At 40.8% G+C, this 19953-nt stretch overlaps 1 protein-coding gene across 7 annotated transcripts in view; it reads right to left on the minus strand.

Moving 5' to 3' along the window:
* The window catches only part of celf6 (CUGBP Elav-like family member 6), a 138768-nt gene that overhangs the window by 9889 nt on the left and 108926 nt on the right, over positions 1–19953 (minus strand). For 4 of the 7 annotated variants that reach the window (XM_065953012.1, XM_065953007.1, XM_029278424.2 and 1 more), the window contains 7 exons: positions 16537–16710; positions 15456–15603; positions 13804–13953; positions 12972–13034; positions 12299–12379; positions 8861–9004; positions 3214–3363 (listed from right to left, as the gene is read on the minus strand). In XM_065953012.1, the coding sequence (XP_065809084.1) occupies positions 3236–3363; positions 8861–9004; positions 12299–12379; positions 12972–13034; positions 13804–13953; positions 15456–15603; positions 16537–16710 (888 nt within the window). In that variant the 3' untranslated portion in view covers positions 3214–3235. The remainder of the gene's footprint in view (positions 1–3213; positions 3364–8860; positions 9005–12298; positions 12380–12971; positions 13035–13803; positions 13954–15455; positions 15604–16536; positions 16711–19953) is intronic. The other 3 variants (XM_065953011.1, XM_065953010.1, XM_065953009.1) reach the window with 2 other exon arrangements.

The raw sequence follows: 19953 nt of genomic DNA on the forward strand, positions 1-19953 counted from the left end.
AAAAACTGGGGAAAAAAACCCAGAAATGACAAGTAAAACAGAAATAGCACAACAAACAATCAACAAAGCACGAAAAAAGGCCCTTCTTATGCCTGCGTCGTCGTGAAATCCTCTCAGGCTGACAACATTTGCAGGTTAAAAGGTTGAATTGATGTTTTTGTATTCTCACAGATAACCCTTAAGGCAGGAATGCATATTTCAGAAACTTGTCCTGTCTACAGTAATTGGATTTGCCTCGTGTTGTCTGCTATATGGGTGGCCATACAGTGAGTGCTTCAGCTTTTTTGCATTATGTTTATCTTTAAGACACAGAACGCAATTTCCACTAGCAGGGCTCCTGAGACCAGCAGGAGAGAATTCTGTCTGATCGTGTTTTTAATTCAACTTCAAAGCAAAATCGTCAAAAGAAGGGGGACTCTGAAGTTATCAACATATTGAAGACACACAGGAAAATATCATAATTCAAGTTTCAACAAAGTTTTCTCATTCTTATAAAGTAGTTTAATGTAGAAATTCAATGGTTTATGGTCCGCAGCAGTACAAGGTATTTAAAAAAAACATCCAAAATTGATTAGTTATATTCTTTAAATGCAACTACGTTCTTGAACTCCTCATAGTTTGTCAAGAATCCATAAACCAGGCTTCAAGGCCCCACTTGTGTTATTTCCTCTAATGTTTTCATGGGATTGCTATTGGTTTTGGTCTATTGGTTTCCCTTAACTCAACAACAGAAGTGGTGTAATAGCGAAAGAAAAACACAGAGATGGATTGAACCAGAAGGGGTAAAAACAACACAAAACACACACACACACACACACTCACAATCATACTGAAGAAGTGACAGAATGTTATTGTGGGAAATGGCTCTGCTTCGAGATATTCTCAGTACCTCTCAATAACTGTTGTATACTCTTCAGTACTGTTGCAGGATATTTTCCATTTGTCCCTCATTGATGTGCTCAATAAAAACCCCCTCCACCCCCACCTCATCCTCTTTCTCAGGGTGTCTGCTTTGAAAGCCTCTCTCTTCAATTAGCAGGACACAGCTCTATTCAAATGCTATCACGAAAGGGATAAAAGGAACACCTATCAGCCGTACTGCACCTCACCTTCCATTAATGTCATCTTGTGGCTTTTAAGGAGTCAATTCTAAAACAAACAAATGGTATTACTCTGCTTTTATTTGTGGAGTAATATAATCCAGGCTTATGTTATTGTAATGAAAAGTTGCCAAGCCAATTGGGCGAGGAAGAGCGCACATCTATATTATTTTGCACTGGCAGCTGCACTTTGTAACAGATGGGAGATGATTCTTTGAATCAAGGCTGACACTGTGAAACGAGCTGTTATTGAAGGATGGCGCCACTTTAACTAAACCATCTTTTTATTGTTTTTTATGGAAGGGCTGATATTTTAAAAGCAAAAACAAGGAACTGTTGGCTATTGAATATATGTGGTGGCAGACGTACACAAATATAAACAGCACACATAAGCTACCATGCATTTGAAAGATTGCTTGTTTGCTTAACTTTGTTAAGTACAGACTCCATAAAAACAGCAGATAAATGTTGGCATGTGTTGTTCTCTACTAGTCCATGCTGGATAGGCTTCACTTGTTAACTATTAAGTTAACGATGCATTATGCATAAGCATTATTGAACACTTAACCAACTTTCTCCAACATGAATACTCATATATACATTGGCAGTTTATTTGTTGTTTAAAGTATTCATTATTAACAATATGAAAATAGCTCTGTAATTATTCTTTTTTTGCATGCTGGATTTATAAGCATTCAAATAATTGCTGCTTAAGGTTACAATTGATTAAAATCAAGATATGACAGATATTGACAAAGAATGGTTGTCCTCATGTTGGTTCAGAACAGTATAATCACATTCAAATGATATAACTATGTTATTTAATTATTTTTGTGCCATTTATGAAAAATCTGCAAACAAAGCATGACAGAATATGAATATGGACAATGACTGCTTAGCTTGAACACATTTGTGAAGCATCACTTGAACTTAACCAAATGGTGCTTACTGGTTCTCTGTCATTATACAAGCCACTGTAGTTGGAAGAGTGACTAAGTGCTTTTCCATTAAGCACATTTGTGTTTATTTATTTTTGTCAGCACTGACTTTTCTTTGAAAAACACGTCATTTACCCTAAGTGCTTATCGATCTGTGAAAAACTATACATTTACTCTCTTTCTGCAAGTGAAGGTTCAACAGGAATGACCTCTGAATTTTGCCCAGCAGCTGACAGAAGTGTTATTTTAATAAAGATATTACAACTAACAGTATTTTTTATATAAATTTGTAGCTTAACAAATTGCATCAATTCTCAATGCCTCCATCAGGGGACGGGTGATTATGCTCAGCTAGGTATTGATGATGTCATCAATTTGCAGTGGAGTATCCTGCAGGTACAAATAAGATCTCAAACCGCAGAATTCAGAAAAGCAAAAAAAACATTTCAGAGGAGCGGTGCAACCTGACAGAAATCTGCAGAGGCAGAATCTGTGAGGTGGCACGGTTAAATCGAGAAAATATAGCGCCCCAACACGTTCACAAGTAATATGTTAAAAAGAAACACATTGACCTGAGAAGGAGGAAATGTAATGTCACATCAGGGCTCAGGGAGACAAAGTCAGATTATGACTACAGAGAAAGAGTTTCACTTCATTCTCTAGCTGATAACATTTTATACTTAACTGGGCGTGTTTTTAGTTTTATCAGTCTTCAGATGATTTTGTAAATTTTAGCAGAATACTTTTAATGCAATTTTTTAAAATTTCCTCTGTGCTGTTCCCAGCCTACACTGAGCACCTTGGAAATGAAAAAAAAAAGTTATTTTATGAATTTAAGTTTTACATAAAAAATGAACAAAATGCTTATGAAATTCCCATGTACTTGATTTTTTTTGAGTTTTCTGTTAATATTGGTTAAACGCAACTCTCATTCATTTACATGTTTTAAGTTTTGAAACTTACAGTTCCTTCATAAAAGGGAAAACTATCTCAGAAAAAACATTATAGATTTAAGTTTTTTAAATATTGTTTAACATGTTCTCATGAGAGATTTAAGGTTGCAATCTCACAAATAATCAACTATACTGTCAACAACATGAACTAAATTGTCCCAGTAAAGTGGGCACTGTGGTTTAAAACTGACATGGCATGGCACTGTATGGCCACTACTATACCTGGGTACAGACGGCAGACGAGTCAGTAAGGTCTGTTGGCATCCTTTGGCCGCTTTAGCTGCACCTTCAGCCTCTTCATGCCAATCTGAAAGCCGTTCATTGCCTGGATGGCGGCTTGAGCGCTGGACGGGTTATCAAAACTCACGAAGCCTGAGACGAGAACACACAACGAGAGGGAGAAAGAGAAAGAGATGGAGGCAGAGAAAAATGGAATAAAGGAATAAAAGGAACAACAGAGGGAGGGAGAAGAATGGGTAGAGATGAGAGAGAAACGGGAAGAAGAGAGAGAGACAGGGAGAACAGACGGGAAAGATGAAAGAGGGGAGAAGAAGACCCTTTTTAACTCTCAACAATGACACAACAATAGGTCTTTGTTTTCTCTTTTCAGCATATTAATTGAAAATCTTTGAATTAAAGAGATTACATAAACCACCACAAAGGCTAATAACACAGATATTAAAAATCAAATGGGGAAGGACTATTAGAAAGCACGAGTTTTACTTGAAGAGAGAACAAAAAAACATGAAAAGGTGTGGGAAGATTAGAGAGAGGAAGGAGTTTCATCCTGTGTGTGTATTTCTGAAAGCAGAGCAGCATGTGTAAATGTTACCTGAGCCATCTTAGAGTGACAGGGCTCCGTGTGTATGTGTGTGTGTGTGTGTGTGTGTGTGTGTGTGTGAGAGACTGAGCTTGTATCTGAGAACGGACTAAAGGTCGTGGGGGTCGAAATGAGATGCTAGCAGCAAGGTGTGTAGGACAGAGGCGCCCGCTGCTCTGAGTTATCACCAGGGTGTCGAGGCGGAATGAGCCCAAAGCTTTCCACACTGGGACTCCTTGCCTGCTCTTATCAGACACCTCCGTGATTGACGGCCCGAATTTTCCGCCTGCCAGCTGATTTGATCACACCGCTATGGGTCCAATTTAATTTGGGGGGAGAGGGCAGGCTTTTGTCAGTGCGGGTGAGATAAGGCTGCTGCTTTTACAAACCCTTTAAACAAACTGAGCAGGAAAGGGCCTGTCAGTTGGCAGTGATCCCCCCCCAACACACACACACACACACACACACACACACACACACACACACACACACACACACCATACCTCACAATCACAACCCCAGTTGCAAAATGCTGATATGATTCTAGGGTCAGAGTACGGAAGCAGAGGACAAACTCTATATACATTAAAATAATTTAAAAGCAGAAATAGACATTTGCACAAGTTTCCAGTTTCAGCTGTTTTGTCGAGACAAAGTAACCGGCTGATGTTTCATTTCTTTGATGCAGCGCTGAACGTGTGGTTTTGAGTGTGCGGTGCTGTGCGACTGAATACCCCGAACACTACTAGTGTTTGATGTATGGCTCTCACTGCAGTCGTCCTTTTCAGCAAAACGCCTCTTCTGACTATAACGTTATGCATTTTTAATAAAAATGCACACAAAGTTCCAAACATTATCAAGTGACAGTGGGGAAATACAACTGGAGGACTTTGTTTTACAGCTGAGAATGCAGTAGTAAACTTTCACATTGCCCTTAAAAGAGTTTCTTTGTGGGGAAAGTGCTACAATGTTGTTTGGTATTTAGTCGCGGCTGTAGTTTGGAGAGGTATAAAAGGTTTGTTTCTCTTTCAAATACAACTTGCATATAAAATACAAGAAGCCATACTACATGAACTGCCTATTTATTTATGTTGTCTACTATCTCCTAAATTCAACTTAACCAAAGTCCGGACCGATGTCCCCCATCTGTTACTGGCTGTCGATGGCGGTCGCCATGCTGGAAGTGTGAATGGGTGTGTATGTGACATCCGGTGCTTCTGCAGCCAACCCTTAAGTCTAAACTTGATGAACTGCAGGATTTTGCACTTCAGCATCAGATTCATTTTTCAACACTGGAGTCTGCTGCTTGCCTTAAACAGGATCATTTTAATTAAAAATGTTTGAAGTTATGTCTGCTTGTTTTAGTCTCTTCTTTGTTTGTTAAGCTTTTCATTCAGCTGTATTTGCCAGGACACCAATGTAAAACTTTTGTGATATGATGTATTTTTTCCTCTTCAGTTAAAGGTTAAATTAAATAAAGTAGGTAACCTCATGGTGGTCAACTTAAAGGGATACTTCACCCATTTGCATTGAGCTTTGTATTATTAGAAACCTGGTCGTATTTTAGAATGGTCGTGCATCTCGCCCTCATTTTCCCCTGAGATGGGAAATCTTTGTATTTCTGAGTCTGAAAAGAAGCTTCCAGTGACGCAAAATGACGATTTTTGCGTCACTGGAAGCTGTTGCGGTTAGCGGTGTGAAACTACAACACTAGTTCCTCATATTTTCGACCACTGAAGCTACAGACCAATCACAGATCAGTGGGTGGGAACTCACTCCCAGAATTGAAACTTAAACTTAGTCTCAGTGCTCTCACTGTTTGCCTATGGACACAGACATAGAGTCTGTTTTCTCCCAGGAATTTCCAAGATCAATTCTTAAAGAAATCTCTGAATCAGTTGAGGAAATGGCCTCATGTGTTGAAGTAAATATGTCTGTAAATGTTTTTATTACTATATTTCTACTGCTATATTGTATATTTTGGAGAAACTGTAACGACTGAATTTCCCTCTGGGATTAATAAAGTATTTCTGATTCTTAATTCCTAGACTTGAAAGGGAAATAAGAACAAAATTATAATGAAACGACTTCAGAAAAAGGCATACTCTTTTCTTTTTTTTCAGAAGCCCTTTAGGTAAATTGCATCTCCTGGTGTATGCTTTTCCTATCATATCTTAAAAGCAGTGGGTTTCCTTTTAAAGGTGTGCGTGTGTGAGTCTCTGAGTGTGTCATTCCGCTCTCAGAAGACCTTCGGAAATTCATTTTCAAGCTAAATCCAGCTAATTCCACTTAACAAGGTAAGCTTTGATCACTTATAAAAAGTCAATATTGAGCGACTAAATACAGAGGATTAAGACTAATGTTGTATCCATAGAGTCCTAGGTTAAATGAAACACAGCCATATAGCTTCTCATCTGTAACAGTTGTGGTGCACTATCACATGCTTTTTCGACACCTGTGTCACTTATGTTCTGTTCTCTTACTTTTTAAATTTCCTTAAAGGTGAAATACTTACACATGCTTTCAAACAATTCAATCTCATTTGCAAAAATGTTTAATATGCCATTTCTCACATTCACCCATTTCCCCACAGTGCAAATAATCCTATTAAACTAAACAGGCACCCATCTGAGCCAACAGTGATGTATCCCTCAAGATATATACTCGTAATCTCTCTCCAGAATACATCTTTTATAAGAACATGCTCCGAGTGCTCCTCCAGTGACCTTTTTCATCTCATTCAAGTTTCCCAGAGTCTCCGTAAACACTCCATCCTAAAGAGTGATGTCTGATTATCTCTTCAAAATGTAGTTCACCTGTGCTGCAGAGATATCAGGCCATGTAAGCACAGATTTTCCAGTTAAAACTCAGAAGGTTCTACCTTGGCAAGCAAATCTCTGAGTATTTCACTTTTAAAATATCGGAAATATTTACCTCATAGCTCACACACTTACTGTAACCTATTAATTAACTGTAATATGAAACATTTGAAAACACAATGAAGAGTAGTACAAACAGACATAAAAAGAACAAGGTTAAATATCTTAATACGAATATAATTTTTTGCCATTCAAAGTATAGTAGGAAAATTAAAATCTTGGTTAACTTGATCTTAACAAAAACTTCTGCTGATTGTATGTAACAGACGCCAATAATGACGTTATAATGTCCTATAACGGAGTCTTCGTTATCTTCAGCACTTTAGACATGTCACTTGCTTTCATCTTGACTTAAATATTGAAGAATAAATAAAAATGTTTGCACTAGAAGGCCAACACAAGTATTCTTTCAGGTACACGTGATTCTTCATTGTGACGGCCCTGTGGCCTGTTAGGTTCTGCCTCCTCTTTTCTTGTGTTGCAGGTTGGTGTAATCAGTAGGTGTGGCTGTCATCAGTCTGAATTAGCACCTGGGCCTGGTGCTCACAGTCAGGATATAAGCTGCCACTTCACTCTACTCGGGAAGACATGGAGAAGGAGTTTGAGGAGAGAGGCGTTTCCTTAATGCTCCGTCTAATTCTGATTAGTGTGCTGTCAATAAATGGGTATTGTTGAGTGTACTACTTGTCTCCTCCAGTTTTTTGACATGGGTTTGTGAGCCGGCCGTGACATCATACATTTAACTGTATGAATCTCATGCAAATATTCCTACAAGTCCATGATCCTACTGTTCCCATTAAGCACAACATCAAGGCTTAACTCACACGTTTTAAGATGAAGCGGTCCAAGTTCTTGGGAGCCTAATAACTTATCCCCCCTTAATGCGCAGTATCTTGTTACTAATTTGTTAACGTCTTACAAAAAGAGCCTTGGGGCTTCTGCTATAAAAAGGATGGAGAAATTAGTTAAAAAAGAAAAAAAAAAAGAAAAAGAATCATGGGTTAAGTATTTCAGCTGATATCTTAATTACAAGCCTGGAAAAGTAAGCCAGTGTGACTGATGGGGTCACCGCCACTTTGTCCTTCCCCTTTGTTGACTGACGGATAGTGATAGCAAGAGGCATATGTTTAGAGGAGAGCACACAAACGGGAGGGAGTCCGTCCTGAGATGGACAGAGTGAGATAGACGATGGCAGAGAGGAAGAGAAAGCCTCATAGACATGCCATGGTGAAGGGAAGGTGAAAGAAAGCCAATGCTGGGAGTCTCTTTCTCTCTGCCTGCCTGTCTCCTGGGTGCTGCTGTCCAACTGAATCAACAGCAAGGCCCACACCAGTCTATTATTATCTCTTTAAGCCCATGGATCCCACCTGCACTGCCTCCACCCTGATGAACTGGTTTGCTGTGTGTGAGGTGAGAGAAGAGAAGGGGAATGGGAGTTTGAACGCTGCTTGGGTGCCCAGCTGGAGGACTGGGGGGTTCTGGGGAAATGCTTAGCTTGCGTAAAGGGAGCTGAGAAAGATACAGAGCTAATAGGAAAAGTGTGATAAAAACATGTGCATTGCTCAGCCTGTATGATTTGAATGGTAACCCACAAAACCTTCTGGTTGTAAAAACACAATGATTAGCATCTAAAAGTATAAACGTTGTTGTTTGATTTTCTGTTAACTTTTCTGATTTTTGGTTTGAACTAGGCGAGTTTATGCAAAGATATTTCTACATAATATACACAAACAACTCTTCAATCCAATCACAATAAAAAGTCATTTCGCAGCTATGTAGCTTTTTGCAGCCCTTTTCTTGCACTCGGGCCAAATATTATTTATCAAAAGTTTCTGTTGGCTACAGGAGTTTAGTGTCAGCAGGCCGGTGAAGGGAGTTTGACTTTGCGATAATACGGCATAAGCCAATCTAAGGAGTCGCAGTTAAGCATTGCATCAATAGCTTTGAGAACAAATATGGGTAACGTTACAACTAACGTTACATGTTGATGCTAACTGCAAACTGACTATAATATAGAAAGCAAATCAAAATGAATATGTCAGGTAACAGACGTCCAAGTCAGACAGCTAAAAACATTCCCTTAAAGGCTGAGTACAATGATAGTCACATGAGCACATGTGCAATTTTTCCCCATTTATTTCAGTGGATTTCTTTTTTTTTTTTGACTCACCAAAACATTTGCTTTGATTGGTGGCTCGGTCCACAAAGACTTTGGCAGAGATGACGTTGCCAAAAGGCAGGAACATTTGCATGAGCTCCGCGTCTCCAAACTCCTGGGGCAGGTGATAAATAAACAGGTTGCAACCTTCTGGCCCTGGTGATGAGAGGAAGACAACAGGATGATTGCACAGGAGCATAAGCAGGGGATGCCCAGTGTGAGAGAGAGGTAGAGAGCCACAATAACACAGGTGGAAAAATGACTCAATATAACAATAAAAGACAATAATCCCAGGGACCCAGGCACCATGTAAACACCAAGCTCTTACTCAGCCCACTGTGGCACAACTATTTGTGTTGAACCTATTTATGGTGACATGAGTTAACTAACACATTTTTTTTTCAATAAGGTCACAAGTTCTTTCCATTTGAATCCTCCAAAGAACCCAATTTTTCACAATAAACACAAAGATAGGTGTCGCCTTTCGTGTTTATATCACGCACTTTTTTACTCACAGATTTTACTGTTGTCTCAGAAAAATATACTGGCAATAGCAGTGCACATGTAAAGAGCCACAAAGAAGCAGAGATAGAGGTAAAAGAGAGAAACAGCCAGAGATAAAAACAGAGACAGCAGGAGGAAAAAGAAGAAGCACAGAGGTTGATTGAAAGATAAAGATTAAGATGGTTAGGAGAGAGAAACTCTGAGATACAGAGAATAGGAGGAGGAGAAGGCAAAGCCAAGTTTTGTCCCAATTACTGTGTGACAGTAGGACTGTCTTCCACTCTCTCTCCCTCACTCTGCACTCATCCACCCAGCTGCCACATATTGTACAGGCCAATCAGGATAAAGGAAGGAATGAACTGGAGAGAGACAGAGAGAGTGAAGCATGGACAGAGAGAGAGCGAAAGATAGAGGAAGAGTGAGACAAGATGGACTCTAGTACAGTATGCTTGCAGCCGACTGCGTGGCTAGCATTCTCTCCTGTCTCATTGCTCAGGGTGATAGCATGACGAGATGAGACCTGGGCTTGTGAGAAGGCTGATAAGAGAGCTGCAGTGGTGGCTGGCTGTAGTGCTGCTATGCCTGGGAGAGATAGAGGACACACATACACACACAAACACACACACACAGGTTGACAGAAAATAGATTTTTCTTCTTCTAACAGTTAAAGGTTGAATCTCTTTTATGTCTGTTTAAGTTTAGGTCTCAGAGAATTAATGCCTTGAACAGAACAGGTTTGTTTAAATGAAAGACAGGTCGTTGTGTAAGAATGGTTAAGGCAACATGCTCCTCCAAAAGCATGACACTTGATTTTTTTAGTGGTTGCATTAGATAAAAGTGCAAGCACACTTGTAGATGTAAGACTATAAGATATTTAGGTTTTTATCCAGCCACTGCAGGATAGCAGCAGTTGTAGAACAGGACCTGCCCTCCATTCAGGTGAACAGACAAAATATTCAAAGAAAATGAGCAATGAAGACTTTTAACTGTCAATGTCATTAGTTGAAAACATGCTACCAAACGTATGTTTTATATGTCCATTCTTAAATTGCATGTATCATATTCTATCCACGTTCATAAAGTGCTAAAATATAAAGAGCCAAATTGCAAAAAGTTAAAGTGCATGATGACAAGTTGTTCTGTCTGATTTGTTCTAATGACACATCCATGGCTGCTGATATAAATGACTTTAGGGTAAAAAAATGAATTTCCAGATGTGCAAAATGTAATATTTTGTACATTTTGAAACAGAAACTTCAATGATTTAACACACCAAAGTCTGTTTACAAATCTTCAGTAGAGTTACAAGATTGGAACATTTGTGTATTAAAATCTGATGCGTTGCTTTTAGTTATGTCACTTTCAGCATTGACTAAAACCTTCATAGATTTCTTGGGGTGTGGTGTTAAAATGAAGTGAGCTACAAACCTTTGGAACTCATTTATTTACCTCTGCTTGAGGCCAATGTCTTCAGGCTATATTTGTCGCTATTAGCGTAACACACTGGAAACGCCAACCTTAGTGTGGAAAGAGTTACACCGTGGGTATTGAAGGAAAAGGTTTCAATAAGACAGAAGAATCTGATATGGCTATTTTTTGACTTTTCATTTTAACCTTGGAAGACGCTGGATAGTAAGTTGCCCATGATGCATTTAAATAAATGCTCCCTACTGGGTCATGTTAATGTTAACAGGGAGAGATTTGGTCAAGTTGACATCGAACTTGAGCTAACACACAAGAAAATCTCATGTCTGTGACATATTCTACAGACTAAAGTAGGACTTTATCTGGTTTAAAATGTGTTTTTGGGTGTGACTTGTTTTTTCAGCTTCAACCACACATACACAGACAGACTTTGAGAATGTGTTGTGGAGATTGTTAGCTCTCAGAGGGAGGTTGAAGCTGAGGCTCGACTGTGGCTGTGAATTCCGGTTTAGGTGTCTCTTGTTAAATGGCAGGGCTGCAGACTGTGGCAGTGGACTGAGACAGGCTGGGAAAGCAGCCAAAACCCAGAGGAGCCCACAACTCAGACAGGCCACTGGCATAACCAAGAATAGCTCGGTGTGTTTGTGTGTGTCTGAATTTGAGCATTTGTGTGGCTGGGTCTGTGTGTGTGTGTGTGTGTGTGCGTGTGCGTGTGCGTGTGTGTGTGTGTGCGTGTGCGTGTGCATGTGTGTGTGTGTGTGTGTGTGTGTGTGTGTTACCATGACTTATAATTCTTGCCAAAGATTAAAATGTTCCAAGGTAGCAGAGTCAGATGGATGTCCTTAATAACTGTGTTCTTTTCCTGCGATGAAAAATTATGCCTGCATGTCGTGGAAATATGTTGGTGTCTATCTGTACCATTTTATTTTCGATTCATTGCTTTGCTGTGACCCCGTCATGCACTCGAACTACAGCAAAAAAAACCCCCAAAAAACATGAACACAATCTCTTCCTTTAGGCAATGCTGAAAACACTAAGTTTCAGAGTTCCTACAATGAATATTCATGCCACTCTGCGCTGTCTCATACAATCATATAGATGAATATTAGAGAGTGACGAATGGCGTCAAGAAGAGTGATTTACCATCACAGTATATATCCTATACTTTATTACATCTGATGCCGTGGCATAAGAACCAACGCTACACCAGGAATGGTAATAAATGATTATGCATGCAGCTAATTAATCTGATGAATATTTATAACCACTTAAACACATTGTAATGGACTGATTAAGCAGTCCAACGCTGCGAGTTTGAATTAGTGCAGTTTTTGAATAATGACAGAGTAACTTTCCATCTCACTGCTAATGTTCTTCTCTTTAAATGGGGAGCCTTTTTCTCACTTTTTCCCCAGCCAGCTTTTTCCCTCCCTCGCTAATTCAAAGCAGCACAGCTACATTAGAATGGAACATGGCAATTATCACCTTTTATCTTGGGTGGGCGCGTTTGCTCGCTCTTACCTTCCCTCTGTTGCTGGGGAATGATGGTTGGTTGCTGGGGGAACGCTTGGCTGATTGGCGCATAGGCGGCAGGGTAGGCTGCTGTTGCAAAGGGAGAACCAGAGTGGAATTTTTCACATCTCCATTTTCATATTTGACACAACAAAACTCAAATCATTATTCCATTTTTTTTTCCTTTGCGTCCTTTTAGACATTGCATAAATAAATTGCATTACGACTGGGAGCTCGGCTTGCTCGGCTGTGGTTCACCACACAAAGAATACGGAAAAAAGGGGAGTGGAGTGCAGTTCAACTAGGCAGGCACACAAAGAAAGAGAGGGAGACTTGCACAGTGTTAATGAGAGCTGATATCAGGCAGAAAGCAGTAGTTATGATAGGTCTATGTCACCTCTTATGTAGCAGGCTATGCCAGGGTCAGATCCTCGGCTCTCGGTGTACTTTTGGAATTACGATTTTTTTTTCATGTGTGGGTGTATAATAAAGTCCACAGAAAATCCTTTCACAATCCTAATGTAAAGCAGTCTAATCCGGGAGGAAATTGGCTGGTCGTGCGGCTATCTCTATACCTGTCATAGTGTCTACTGATGTGACAAACAGAGCAGGAGAGAGAGGAGAGGGGAAAGGGACAGATGGAGGGAGTGAGAAAGCAGAGGAGGTAGGAGAGACAGATCACCTGCGTAGTGTTGGACGCCAGCATAAGCCTGTTGGAGAGGGTCCGTCACTGTTGGACTCTGTGCTGCAGAGAGACAAAAAGAGAGACAGAGATGAATGAAAGAAAAAAAGACAGAGGGGACAAAGAACAGACAAGGAGAGAGAGAGATATAGAAAGAATGTTAAAGAGCATGACAGAAATTGAGACCCATTGGGGGGGGGGATCACACAGGGAGTGGGAGAAATTTGGGTTGTCAAATCTCTGTTCCTCATAGAGCCTGTTCGCCCCAGATGTTTGCATCAAATATTAACAACATGCCAAACAAACCACTTTGTAGTTCATTACAATTGCAGCTGCCTCTGCATAATGCAGAAACAGGGAGTGTGTGTCTGTCAATTCTTCAGGAATCAGTCCCGGGGAACATTAAGAAGCCGAGGACGTGGCTGAGACACATCAAATTAACCATAATGGACTGATGGATGAACTGATGGATTCATCATGATACTGGGGCTGGCTGCTCAGAAATCTGCCAAAGACACTGTTGATTAACCCTAGAGTCTGAAACGCTTCAGTTCAGATCAGAAAGAGATGCGATGAGAGTGTCAAGTAATAAGAAGACTCTTGTCAACTTTTAAACTGTACCATGTGATAGAATTTGATTAGTCTCTTCTGACATGTTGAACTCAAATTTCAGTGATGTTCTTTTTCAGATCAAGAGAATCACTCGAATAATCATATATTTATGAATTCTTATCCTTACAGCAAATCAGAAGTCTCAGAGTCAGAGGTCCAAGAAAAGTAGATGTTACACACATATCTCATGTTTCTTTTATGTAAACCTTTATAAGCTCACCTGGGTATGGATGAATACCGTTAGTGTAGATTTGCTCGGAGGTGGGCTGCCCGTTGCTTTGAGGCGGGAGGGCACTGAATCCGTTGACCCCGATAGGGGCGCCTAGGCTGGGCACGGCTGTGGCAGAGATGCCCGGGGGTGTGCTGGTGCCTGCATATGGATACAGAGTCATTATGGAAACTGCAGGGTGCACGCTACACATGCTACACACCGTAAAAATAGAGGTAAGGGCAGAAAAAAGGAAGAAGGAAACAACTAGAATCAATTTCCCTTTCAAGAAACAGAATCATTTTGTAAATGCTGAATTAAAATAAAATCTGAATGATGTTATTTTTCTTATCAAATCTTTGAACCACTTCTGTATTTAATGGGTTATTTCTAGAGTGATGTCAATTAATTTTCCACTGGTTTCCAATGTTTCAGAGTATACTTCCTCATTGTGGGTCCCACGTTTTAAGACGGTTAGACTGAAACACTCTTTTGTTCACCATTCATTTCTAAAATTGAATGTGGGGCTGAATCCCAGATCAAAGCACGTTTAAGGCCTCTGAATGTTTGTTTGATGTTTGAATGTTGTGTCAAATGTTTGCATCTTTGTATCTTGTGTTAATTTTTATGTCGCAAATGGAGCCGCTGTGATGCGAGACAAATTTCAGACCACGTCTGACAATGTAATTCTATCAATCAATCAATCAATCAATCAATCAATCAATCAATCAGTTGTCTTGACGCTGGAAAGCTGTATCTAAATAGTTGCTTTGCTTACTTATCATTCCATGAAATATCATCCTCATGTATGTTGAGGTCCTATTTCCCTTCTTGTTCTGAAATTCAAAGTCTGGCACCTTGTCAGTGCCCTTTTGTGCCGGTGGCTTTTTCTAATTTTTCTAATCCAGGTGAAGGACATTAAAGTCATGTAGGATTATGTTTGATAAGCATTACCTGGTATATGTAGGACTTGTGGATTACAAATGCCAGGTGCAGCGTCAAGCCACTCTATTTAATACATTTGCAATGACCCTGCCTTCAGGCCGCCTGCCTACTTAGTGTCGAGCCATCAAAGCTCCTCATGACAAGGGCCAAAAAGATAGTTCAGACCGGGGTCCCGGATTATCTCGTGCAAATCTTTGCTCTTATATTGTATAAGCCAAGGACTCTGCATCCAAAGTCATCGGATTGGCTGTTGTCCCAGAAAACACACACTGTCACAGAGACAGCATAGGGAGAGCACAACAGACAGAGAGAGAGAGAGATAATGAGAGCTGGGGGGAGAGAGAGGGGCTGTAATGTGTCTGCCAATGAGTTTCAAGGAATGCTGTACATCTTTTACCGCCATGTCTCATTCAATACAAGACTCTGCTTATATCAGTTCAACATTCACAAAGTCTGCTTAATGAAATTGGACCCTGCTTCTTCATAAATGTTGCAAACAAAACAGGAAGTCCATTACTTCAGCTTCTATAATTCTTGATAATGATGGAAATGTTCCAGGGCAGCAGTGAGGAATGGTCCAAGCAGCCCTTCATGTGTGTGTTTGTATGTGCCTCTGTTCTTGCTCCAGTTAGTGTGTGTGTATGTGTGTGTGTGTGTGTGTGTGTGTGTGTGTGTGTGTGTGTGTGTGTGTGGGTGTGTGTGCGTGTGTGTGTGTATACCTGAGGATGGTGTCATGGGAGTAGCCACCAGGCCGTTGACATTGAAAGCTGCCATTTGCTGCATTTGTGCGGCAGCAATGGCCGCCATGGGGTTCAGGTAGGACCCTTGTGTTGCTGCCATCAGGGCTGCTTGCTGTTGCATCATCTGCTGTTGGATTAAAGAGCAGTGGGGAGAGAGGCGAGTGGCGGGAGAGGGATGGAGGGAAGGACAGAAAAAGGAAAAAGGAGGGTGAAATAGCCGCAGGACCAGAGCGTGTTTACTCTCACATCTCTGTTTGCTTGGCCAAAGCCTTGTTCTTCAACAGAGTGGTCTGTGTTGCCCTGCAGCGTTGCTTCCCAGTGACTGTAACCCAGCTCTGGCCTTGTGCTCATTACATTGACACGATTTGAAGGCTGTACAGTAGGTTGCAGACTATGCAATATATATATATATATATATGTATACATGTGTGTGTGTGTGTGTGTGTGTGTGTGTGTGTAGTGTGTGCATATGTTTGGAGCAAAATGGGAGATGTGATTATAGAGTGGAGAGAGTGTGCTTCAGTGGGCGATTCTCACCTGTCAGGAAGACTTGTTAGTTACTGTGTGAGTGCAGAAACTCACAGACTCCTAACACGACTGTGACTTTCATGTGTGAATATGGAAAATGGGGGTTGGGAGATCTTGCAGCGGGTGGGGGGGGGGTTCTTGTAATTACATGCACCAATATTTAAGAGTAAAGGCATATGTGTAAGTAGATGAAATGTTAAAGAGGCAAGGTTGAATTAAAGACCAAGTCAAGAAATAAGGGTGTCAAAAAACGAAACAGGAAATGGATGCTAACAACTGTAACTAAAAGTGTTAAGTGCTATGCATACATGATAAGCAGCTTCTCTGCACAAATGAAGGGATAAAATGGCACATCATAAAAAGCAGTGCAGCATTTTCCATGAAACCTCTGTATACCTGGACACAAACAGGCATTTAATGGTGTGAAACACTTGAGGACATGTTTGCTGGGAGTGTCACTTGCCTAGTGGGAGAGATTGTGAGTTAAACCCTCAAATCATAACAATTTTTGTTTTCTTTTTTTAAAGCTCACCGTCTCCTCCCCCGCCGGGCTGAGACTTACAGCATGTGAGTAGGCGCCATAGGCCCCAAACTGGATGGTCATGGGACTGAAGATGCCGAGCTGGCCCGCCATCTGGTGCATCCTGCGTAGAGTCCGCTCCTTATCCGTGTCTGCAAACTTGACCACCAGACTGGACGAGGCACCCTGGAATGACACATATATATGGCAAGGTTAGTGGGATGTGCTGCTGGACTTCAAAAAGTTTTTACTGAAAGGTCCACTATTCAATTGGCATTTTTCAAATGTGTCTTGATAAACATGGTGGTTTAATGAAGACTTAGCAGCATATAATTACTTTTTTAAATTGCTGCCTGGGGATTGAAAATCCAAATAAACTAAAGACAACAAAAAATACCCTGCCCCTCCCCCCAATTGAAAAAAAATAAAAACATTTTGGCAGTGAGAATTTCAAGAAAGTTATAATACTAGCTCTTGCAACTTTGCCGGTAACTTTAAGTCAAAGTGCAGATTGCACCTGTCGCTTCAGCTGGCCATCCGGTTCATGAGCTGGTGTTTAATGACCAATACTGAATAAGAACGTATTCATTGTAAAGGTGAACTAACACTTGCGCTGAAAACACACTGTTTATAAAACTTGTATACATACTTACTTCATCAATTCTATAACTGATCTTGTACCTGAAAAAATGAATGGATCTAATCAGTGTGTCTGACTGCAAGTAAGCACATGTATGCTCTCATTTAACATTAATCATCTCACTTTAACCCAAATATTAACCATTTAGAAAAAAAGATCTCCAAACTTGTTGCATTTGCATCTTTCATTGTGTAGTTGGATCAGCTTCCAATCAACTCCATGTCAACAATATTTTGTGAGTCTCCATATGACGATCAAGGAAAACATTGTCAGCAAAGGGATTCATTTCTGTCATCTGATGCATCCAGTTAACACAGCATTCAGCTTTCAAGACCTACAATAAAAAGTCCAGTAAGTCATCGAAAGGAAATGTGCACCTCCCATGACTGCGGTCATTTAGCTGTCAGCGATAAATGGAAGAGAATAGTGAGTGATATTTGCTTTGGTGAACTTTTAAACTCAACTGTATACACTGGAAGTGAACTGTGATCCTAACCAGATCCCACCGGAGTCCAAGTCCCCCACTGTTGAAGCTCCACTGAATACAGTCCTGGGTAATTAGGTCTGACAAAAGCCTTCGGCATGTGGAGGGTGAAGTATTGACTAATGGCTCTGCCTTATGGCAGATATAGTTCTGTATTGATGTCTGTGCTCCTGAGTTTGCATCCAATTAAATCATTTGAGAGACAGAGACCAGAGTCAGTTCCTTTGTGACATCCATGGAGGGAGAGTGTGTGTGAGTGAGTGAGTGAAAGACAGACAGACAGAGAGAGAGATACGGAAAGAGAGGATGAGGAAGCTGCCAGGCAGAGAAAGCAGCTAGAGATACTGTCAAGAGGACCAGGCTCCTATTTAATTACAAGCAGTGCATGCTGGGAAAGAGCATGGAGCAGCACCAGGACAGAAGGACACAGGCAGCCAGGGGCCAGTCAGGATATGATTAGTAGGATCATAAAAGTAAAAACATGCAGAGAAAAAGACTTAATAATCACAACTTGGATTCATCTTTCACAAAATGTCTCATCCTGACAGGGTCAGAACAAATTCAGACTTTGATTTGGATTTACATTTTTTCTTTGGGGGGGGGATCAAGTCTAAAATGTAAGTGAACAGCAGGGGACACAGTGCCATAAAGTGATGAGGATGACCGGTGTGAGTGATGCCCCATGCACCTGTTTTCTTTTTGTGTGTGTGAGAAATTGAATTTTACAAAGCTAGACGGAGCTTCTCCACAGGTTCAAGTTTAAGCTTGAGTGCTACCTACATGAGAGGCATTACTAAAGCAGAGCTATCCAAACAGAAAATCAGAGAAACAAACAAACGAATGCCCTGTGAAGCTGAATAATGCAACTGCACAGTGAGAGAGAGTTTTCAGCCACTGAACAAATACACTCTCTGTCTCACAGTTGTGCATCCTTATTTCATGCTAGTTCATAGTAAGTCATACAAATAGTGTGTCCTATTTTTGTAGACACTTCATGAAATTTTAAACAGGGACAGCTAAGTGATCACGCCACAGAGAGGGCAGTTTGCCAGTGTAGTCTCCAGCTTTGGGGTTGGGGTAGTAATAGCTGCTTCAACAAATCTTACGTAACATGTTGTCATATATTTATCCTGCCAAAAACCTGACACTTTTTTTTTATGTTTTTCTACTTTATTCTTAATGATCAGTCAGCATGTCTAAGCCTATACTTCCCTCAGCTTCTGTTTCTGTTTTTTTTATCTCATTCTTTTCTTATCCAAATTTTCATTTTCTTAATTCAAAAGATAAACAAGTTCTCCTTCAGTGGCTTTGCAAGTAAGCTCTGACTCACCCATGTGAAAAGTGTCTAATAACATTCTATTAACACCTCCAAGAGAATGTGCTGGCTGTAGATAACAGCGAGAAACCGGCCAGGGAATGGAGAAAGCATCAACATGGACCCCGGGGACAGAGTGTCTCAGATGGGATCCTATCAGAGCCAGCCAGCAACCCACCTCAGGCCAGAGGAGACCCATCTGGTGTTTCTCCCTCGATGCCATTTCAATTAGTTAAATCAATACTCGGGACATGGCGGCGTTAACGGCACAATTTCTCCCTCTCTAATTTCATTTCATCCCACCTCCTGACCTTTCTCGGTTCTTTCTCAACTTTGTGGGCTGGTTGAAGGGATGGGGGCTGCTGGACTTAATGAGGCCGGCACTGAGCAAACATCCTCCTCCAGCGTTGTTGCTCAAGCCTGCCTTCAGCACGAGCGCCTGGCATTTAGATCACATTCATTTTCTCTGCATTGTGTGTCTGTGTATTCTTACATTCATTTAATACCTCATGAAGAATGCATTGGGGACTGTGAAAGCCTGAGGCTGCCTGTAGCCACTGCACCATGACTCAAGAGTCTGGCCTGGTCTAGTGTCTCGCAGCAGAGAGCTCTGCTGTAGACGACAGCGCAGGAGGAGACCAAGTCTGAGAATTCTACTCTGAAAGGCTTTGGCATTCTCACTAAAGCACTACAACATCCTCTGCAGGTGTTGTCAGCTCTGTCACTCATGTAAAAGCATAGCATTTCTGACTTTCATAGCCTGAACGCAAAAAAATCCCCTTGAAAATGAAATATATTTTCCTGTCCCTGAACAGGTGGATTTCGTGTCTTCACATATCAAGTAGATATATAATCCGACTAGATCCCTTATCAGAAAAAAGGCAGATTCCAGACCGTGATCCACTGGCAGATAAATCAAAAGTTTCTGTTAATAAAACAAAGAGCAATATGTGCAGGTAATGAAGGAACAGGTGGCAGCAGACAATAGGC

The sequence above is a fragment of the Labrus bergylta genome, chromosome 3 (assembly GCF_963930695.1).
Source record: "Labrus bergylta chromosome 3, fLabBer1.1, whole genome shotgun sequence".
Lineage (NCBI taxonomy): Eukaryota > Metazoa > Chordata > Actinopteri > Labriformes > Labridae > Labrus > Labrus bergylta.